At 33.4% G+C, this 8,258-nt stretch overlaps 1 protein-coding gene across 1 annotated transcript; it reads left to right on the top strand.

The window, feature by feature from the left end:
* Positions 1-3,882: 3,882 nt before the first annotated feature.
* Positions 3,883-7,883, top strand: LOC127264730 (uncharacterized). Its single transcript, XM_051294233.1, has 7 exons — positions 3,883-4,269; positions 4,429-4,617; positions 4,729-4,806; positions 5,456-5,630; positions 6,182-6,421; positions 6,467-6,616; positions 7,528-7,883. The coding sequence occupies exons 1-7, from the start codon at positions 3,883-3,885 to the stop codon at positions 7,881-7,883; spliced, it is 1,575 nt and encodes a 524-aa protein (XP_051150190.1).
* The last annotated feature ends 375 nt before the right edge of the window (positions 7,884-8,258 follow it).

Here is an 8,258-nt window from a genome sequence, read left to right as displayed (position 1 = left end):
TTAAATTATCTGTATTTTAAAATTTATTTTAAAATTCTATAAATTAAATTAATAATTTTAGTATAATTAATAAATTTATATACTCCTATTTAAATTTAGTATCTTAATTATAATTTTAAATTTTAATTAAAGTATAACATATAAATTAAAAACAATAATTTAATTTTTTATTAAAATATAATATATATAAATTTATATTATATATATGAATTAATTATTTTTATATTATAGTAGTATTATATTATATTATTGTATTTATTATTATTATTATTTTTATTATTATTATTAAAGATAAAACAGTAATTTCAATTTAAAAGTGTTTCTGTCTTTTGGACGAAAGCCAATGCAAACAAGTAGAAAATATTTCTTCTAGAAGCAAAAGCCAAAAACTCATGCCAAAAGTTAATCCAAACAGATCAAGAATTAAATGCCAAAAGTTAATCCAAACGCATCAAGAATTAAATTTATACTATTTTTATCGTACATTTAAAGGCGAATACTTATATGACTTAATATAGATTTTTATATTTGTAACAATAATTATAAATTCTTTTTTATTTATAAAATTTAATGTGGGAAAATATCAATTTATTAAGGAAAATATGGCATATATCGTTGATATATATATTAATATGAGATATTGATAACGATGACTCCTTATTTTTTAAAGTAATATGAGATAAAATATATATTTTGTAAAATATTATTAGACACATATGTACACAATAACAATGAAAATACTAAATAAATTCATTTTTATGTATTACAACTTAGCATAATTTTTTATATTCCCAAATATTTCTTCAAATACAAAACTAAAAAATTTAACACAATTTACAAAATTAAAAAAAAAAAAAAATTTAATATTCAAAATCAAATCGATTAAAAAAATTCATATACAATAAGAATATAAAAATTTATCATTATATAATATTCGAAATTATATTTATTAAAAAAAAACATATAAAAAATACAGGCATTGTGATTTTTTTTTTACTTGATCTTTCTTTTTTAATTTTTTTGGCATCACGATATAAATAAGAGAATCAATTAGCATTAACTAAAAAGAATACACAATAATAATAAGAAGAATGAAAGAATTAATAGAAGAAGAATACGATAGTTAATTTTCAAATAATCAAATTTAAAATTTTTAAAACTAAACAAAAAAAATTACTATAAGAATTTTTACTATATATTAATGAAAAAATGCAATCCCCTTGCAAAAATATGAGTAACGGTAATTAATTATATGTGTAAATAAAATATGAAAAAGATATGATAATTTATTTATGTGAAAAATACTTCAAGATAAAGGGAAAAAACAAATGGTCATTTTAAAAAATCCACTATAATCAAATCGAGTATAAGAGTTTTTTAAAAAAATGCATATAACCATACCTTCATCACCACTCAATCAACCAACAAAAACTACAAATTTAAAAAAATTCAAGACTAAAAAAAATAAAAAAATTTTTTTGTCACATTTAGTAAACTTCTAGTCAAATTACAAATATACTTAATCGAAAATTCTACCGTTGGATTGAAAAATTAACGAATCACCAACATTCCATAAAAATTTCTTTGGTCATCTAGACCAAAGAAAAAAATAACTACGATCAAATCGGGTATAAGAGTTTACAAGAATGCATACACGCTAGCTACAATCACCACTCAATCAATCAACAAAAACTACAAATTTAAGAAAAATCAAGATCAATAATGTAAACATAAAAAATATATCATATTCTGTAAACATGATCGAATTACAAATACTCGATCGAAAATCTCACCTTTGGATTGAAAAAATAACAAATCATGAATATTCTCTGACAATTTCAACTTAATCCGACGGTTAATGAAGCGAGATTCGCTGTTTTTTTAACATGCAAAATGTTGGACGAAAATCTCACTTTTATTTTTGTTGGGCGGAAATCTTAGTTTGATTATTTGGCTTAATATCTAATTGTGATAACAAAAACCCTATTACTTGACGAGGACGTCTAATCTTCAAGCATTCAAATGCCCGTGGGACCCATTACTCGAAGCCGAGTTCGTCAGTTTAAAAAATCCGTCACTGCATTAATCGGACGATTTTTCATGGATAATTAATTTAAGAATAATGTTTGGAGACCACTTAGCCCTCACATAACGCTCTTTCAATTGGTCACACAAGAATCCCAATTGAAAGATCAAGAGAATCGTTAATCATGGAAGATTATCAAGGGAATCATCACTTATGGAGAGAATCGCTAATCATAGAATATTATCAAGTGAATCATCACTTATGGAGAGAATCACTAATCATGGAAGATTATCAAGGGAATCATCACTTATGGAGGCTTCTAGAAGTTACCTTAATATATATTTCCTTTTATTATAAGTTTCCATATAGTATAATTTCATATCTAAAACTTTTCTAATTATTTATTTCCTTATAGTTAGACTTACCTTTTGGTTTGTTTTCTTTATTATTTGTTGCATTTTATTTTCCTCAATGACCTCTATATAAGGTCATTGTCTATCATTGTAATGAAAACTTTTTTTTACATCTTGAATCGAATTTCACCTTTATAATTTTCTAGTATTAGGGAGTGATTTCCTCTCATTTAGAGTCTCAAATCGGGTCTTTGGAGTGATTCCATCGGTTTGTGGCTTCCAATCCTTTGCAGTGGGATTTAGCCTATTGTTTGTGTTTTACCTATGGATTGATTTCAAGTCCGAGACTTATTCTCTTGGTTGGTTATCATCCATACTAATTCACATTCTCTGCACTATCTTTTCTATTTCCTTCTCTTTTCTTTTATTCTTATTCTTAATCCATTTGTTCTATTGAACTTTGTGGGTAAGAAAATTATATTGGTTATAATTATATACGGTCAGGCCGTATCATCTTGTATCAGAGCTAGTTGACACAATCTCTTGATTGATATCACGGTTCTTATTTGAAAAAAAAAAAGCAAAAAAAAAAAAGTCGAAAAAAAAGCAAAAAAAAAATGAAAGAAAATGGGCAAAAAAAACGAAAAAAAAAAGTTGTTATCAAATTTTAAGATATTTTTTATTTACTTCTAGTTCTCAAATCATCTTTTTTTTTTATCAAAAAAAAAAAAACCTATTTAAATTATTTGTCTTCTACCTTCATTCTAAACTTATATTTCTTTTGTTTTCACTATTGTTTGGATTTTTTGGCTATCATCTTTGGGAGAATTCTATTGATTTGATTTGAGTCTTTTTTGTGAGACGGGGAGTACATAAGATGTGGAGTGATACACGAGAGTTCCAGTAAGATTATTTTCTTTCTTTTTTTTCCTTCTTCTCTTTCTAATGGCAGGGGGTGAAGGATCCAATTCTCAACAAGTTGATGTACAAGGTCATCTCAATACCATTTTACAAGAGTTCAAAACTCTTCACCATTCTGGATTGGAAGTGATGAATAATAGGATGGATCAACTGGAAGAAAATCAACAAAAGTTACAAAAGAATGTCCGATCGTTACCTGAAACTGAGAGGCGAAATGATGTTCAACCGCATTTGAGGCAAAGACGCAACATCTGGCCCCCACCCCCATACAACTTTGACGAACCCGATGATGAGGAGTTTGAAGGAAATTGGGAACGACCTAGGCATCATAATAACCATCACCGACGGGATGGAGATAAGGCTATCAACTCGATCAAGTTTCAAGTGCCACCGTTTCAAGGAAAATCCGACCCTGAAGCATTTTTGCAATGGGAACGAAGGTTAGAACTAATCTTTGATGTTCAACAATTAATTGACCAACAAAAACTCCGTGTGGCCATAATGGAGTTTTCAAACTATGCTCTTGCATAGTGGGACCAATTGAGCATCAACCGCCGTAGAAATAGGGAGGCTCCAGTGCGTATGTGGACAGAGCTTCGTACACTCATGCGAAAGAGGTTTGCTCCTCCTCATTACCATCGTGAAGTATTTCGAAGATTGCAGAGTATACAACAAGGGTCCCGGTCAGTGGAGGAGTACTATAAGGAGCTTGAAACACTTCTTCTACAAGCTGATATCTGTGAAGATCAGGAGCAAATGATGTCTAGATTCTCAAATGGGCTTCAAAGGGATATTGTTGATGCGTTAGAGATGTACCAATACGTGGACCTCGAAGAGATGGTACACTTCGCCATAAAGGTGGAGAAGAAACTAAAATCAAAGTGGATGCAAAGTAATACGTTTAAACTTTCTTCAATTGTAGGGTTGCCTAAAGCGCAACTTCCACAACATATCAATAAGGGAAAAGAGGTAGCGGGAGTTGATTCGACGCACCCTAAGCCGCCAACAAATGCCCAAAAGAACACCACCCATAGCCGAGATGTGTTATGTTTCAAATGCCAAGGCCAAGGGCATTTTGCGAATCAATGTCCAAACAAGCATCTTGTGGTTCTTACGACCTCCGGTTAGTACGAATCCGAATCAGAAACTGAAAAGGTCAATGAGGCAAATTCCTACGACCAGGAAGTTGTAGAATCCATACCGGAGTCCAATTTGACATTAGTCACTCTCCGAGCTCTTAGCACCCTTCCAAAGGAGGTTGAAGATATCGAACAACGCAAAAATTTATTCCATGGAAGGTATGAGATTGCGACTAAGGTATGTAGTCTTATCATTGACGGTGGTAGTTGTACTAATGTCATTAGTGACCTCGCAGTGAAAAGACTTAATTTGAGGATAAATTTGGACCCGAGGCCTTACAAACTACAGTGGCTCAATAATTGTAGGGAAATCAACGTCACCAAACAAGTGTTGGTGGGAATTGAGCTACAAGGTTACGAGGATGAGGTAAAATGCGATGTACTTCCAATGTAAGCATGTCATATTTTTCTTGGGAAACCATGACAATTTGACAAAGAAGTTGTACATGATGGCCGCCGTAACCGATATACTTTCACACATGCTGGACGGATCATAGTTCTAAAGTCGTTGAGTCCTCGAGAAGTAGATAAAGATAAAAAAATATTTGTACAAACAGTTTTCCGCTGAAGCAAAAGAGAAAATGAACCAAAAGAAAGACAACAAGATGGTGGGCTATGTCGCTGAATCAACTCGATGTGAGGAGTCCAATTTGAAGTCCTCCTTAGAATCACCCGCAACAAAAGGTACTCCCCATACAAGTGCATCTACTCTTTCATATAGCCTAACTACCCCACAACCTCTCAAATCTTCATCCTCACCAATAAATACATCTGCCCCGAGCCACTCTCAAATACTCTACCTTTCTACTAAAAAATCAAACACGAGTGTAATGATTCAGGGTGAAACCAGTTGGAATCTTAAACACTAGAGTGAGAGGTCTAATCTTTTTATGTGTAGAAAAGAAGCTTTACGCTTAGAACATGGAGTTCATTGTTTGTTATTACTTTTTAAACCTACTTATTTCTCCATAAATGACTCTAACAAACTTCCATCTAGTTTTGCTAACTTATTGCAGACGTATGATGATGTTTTTTCTGATGAAGTACCCCATGATTTACCACCCACTCGTGGAATTAAGTTCCAAATTGATTTTGTCCCGGGAGCATCAATTCCTAATCGGCCAGCCTATCGAGCCAACCCAAATGAGGTAAAAGAAATACGAAGGCAAGTGGAGGATCTACTAAGCAAAGGTTGGATTCGTGAAAGCCTAAGTCCTTATGTTGTACCTGTCCTATTGGTGCCAAAAAAAAGATGGAGGTTGGCGCATGTGCGTAGATTTCCGAGCCGTCAACGCTATAACAGTTAAGTATCATCATCCAATTCCTAGATTTGAACATGCTTGATAATTTGTGTGGTTCTATATTTTTTTTCAAAATTGATTCTAAAAGTGGCTATCACCAAATTCGGATGAATCAAGGTGATGTATGAAAAACTGCCTTCAAGACTTCTTTTGGTCTATATGAGTGGTTAGTTATGCCATTTGGACTTATTAATGCCCCAAGCACATTCATGCGATTGATAAATCATGTTTTAAGGAATTTTATAAATAAGTTTGTGGTAGTATACTTTGATGACATACTTGTTTATAGTACTTCTATTGAAACACATGTTGAACATTTACAAGCAGTTTTAGATTTTTTACGGGCTGAGAAGTTATATGCTAACTTAAAAAAATGCGACTTTTGTGTCGACAAGTGGAACTTTTTGGGTTTTATTGTAGGAAAAGATTGAGTATGTGTAGATCTTGCGAAGGTTGCAGCCATCCAAGAGTGGCCTACACCTACTAGCGTACGTAATGTCTGCAGTTTCCATGGCCTTGCAAGTTTCTACCGTCGATTTATGCGGAACTTCAGCACTATTGCAGCACCCTTAACTGCAATTACCAAAAAAGAGGATAAGTTTGAGTGGGGAAGTGAACAACAAAATGCTTTTGATACTTTGAAATCGAAACTTACATGTGCACCCGTACTTGCTTTACCTGGTTTCTCTAAATCGTTTGAACTTAATTGTGATGCCTTTGGTGTAGGTATTGACGTCATCCTCTCACAAGAAAAGAGACTCGTTGTATTTTTCAGTGAAAAGCTACATGGCGCTACGTTGAATTATTCAACCTACGATAAGGAATTGTACTCCTTAGTGTGGGTCCTGCAAACATGGCAACATTACTTACGTCATCGTAAGTTTGTTGTGTACACTGATCATGAACATTCAAGCATATCAAATCCCAAAGTAAGTTGAGTACGAGACACATCCGATGGATCTCCTTCATTGACACCTTCCCATATGTTGTTACATACAAAAAAAGGAAAACATCGTTGTGGATGCATTGTCACGCGGGTATGCACTTGTTACCACGCTTGAGTCTCTGCTATTAGGTTTTTCGTATTTAAAAGAATTATATGCAGCATACCCTAATTTCTCCGATATATTTGCTAAATGTAATTCTCATGCATTTGAAAGGTATCATGTACATTAGGGGTATTTACTGCGAGAAAATAAATTGTGCATGCCTAAATGCTCTTTGAGAGAATTGTTGATTTGGGAAAGTCATTCGGGGGGTTTGATGGGACACTTTTGTAGGAACAAGACACTTAACTTCCTGCAGGAATATTTTTTTGGCCACAAATGAAAGCCGAAGTTGAAGCCACAATTCGTCGGTGTACAACGTGCCCCTCATCGATTTCTACTGTTCATCCACATGGTTTGTATACTCCGCTACCTATTCCTGAATCCCCTTGGGTTGATATTTTATGGATTTTATATTAGGTTTGCCTAGGAGTAGATCTAGTAAAGATTCAATATTTGTTGTGGTTGATCGATTTTAAAAAATGGCATATTTTATTCCATGTACAAAAACCACTGATGCTTCGCATATTGCTTCATTATGTTTCAAAGAGGTTCTTAGATTGCATGGTGTTCCAAGATCCATTATTTCTGATAGAGATTCTCAATTTTTAAGTTATTTTTTGAAAATACTTTGGGCTAAATTAAGTATAAAGTTAATGTTTTCCACATCACACCACCCACAAACTGATGGTCAAACATAAATTGTTAATCGAACTGTGGATAGCTTGTTATGTGCTTTAGTTGATGAGAATCTGAAGAGTTGGGAAGAATGTTTAGCTCATGCTGAATTTGCATATAACCGTACTATTCATAGCTCTACGAATTGTTCTCAATTTGAGGTTGTTTACGGTTTTAACCCATTAACTTCTCTTGATCTTATGTCATTGCCACGCAATGAGCATGTTAGTTTTGATGGTAGAAAAATGGCTGCATTTGTCCAACAACTTCATTCTCAAGTTCGGGATAACCTACGAAAGACAGCTGACAATTACGCAAAACAAGCTAACCGTGGGCGCAAGAAAGTTGTATTCGAGATAGGATATTGGGTTTGGCTACACTTAAGGAAGGAAAGATTTTCAGAATTGCGAAATTCATAACTTACTCCCCGTGGCGATGGGCCTTTTCCAGTGTTGGAACGCATTAATGATAATGCCTACAATCTTGAACTCCCAGGTGAGTACCAAGTTCACGCTACTTTTAATGTTTTTGACTTAAACTTTTTTGATGCAGCGGATGAATATTATGTTCGGGAGAACAAGAAAGCTTTTCAAGAAGGAAAAAATGACGAGGACGTCCAATCTTTAAGCATTCAAATGCCTATGGGACCCATCATTCGAAGCCGAGCTCGTCAGTTTCAAAAATCTGTCACGTCATTGATCGGACGATTTTTCATGGAGAATCAATTTAAGGATGATGCTTGGAGATCACTTAGCCCTCACCTGACGCTCCTTCAATGGGTTCCGCAAGAATCC

This window comes from Andrographis paniculata, unplaced genomic scaffold (assembly GCF_009805555.1).
Source record: "Andrographis paniculata isolate CXL003 unplaced genomic scaffold, ASM980555v1 Contig71END, whole genome shotgun sequence".
Classification (NCBI taxonomy): Eukaryota; Viridiplantae; Streptophyta; class Magnoliopsida; order Lamiales; family Acanthaceae; genus Andrographis; species Andrographis paniculata.
Note: the sequence above shows the minus strand (reverse complement) of the source record. Positions and strands in the feature narration are given on the sequence as shown.

Coding starts and splice junctions, on each gene's coding strand:
- LOC127264730 (XM_051294233.1), top strand. CDS start 3,883: ATGTGGACAGAGCTTCGTACACTCATGCGAAAGAGGTTTGCTCCTCCT. Junction 6,422..6,466: donor ACCCGTACTTGCTTTACCTG/GTTTCTCTAAAT, acceptor CCTTTGGTGTAG/GTATTGACGTCATCCTCTCA. Junction 6,617..7,527: donor GCAACATTACTTACGTCATC/GTAAGTTTGTTG, acceptor TATGTGCTTTAG/TTGATGAGAATCTGAAGAGT.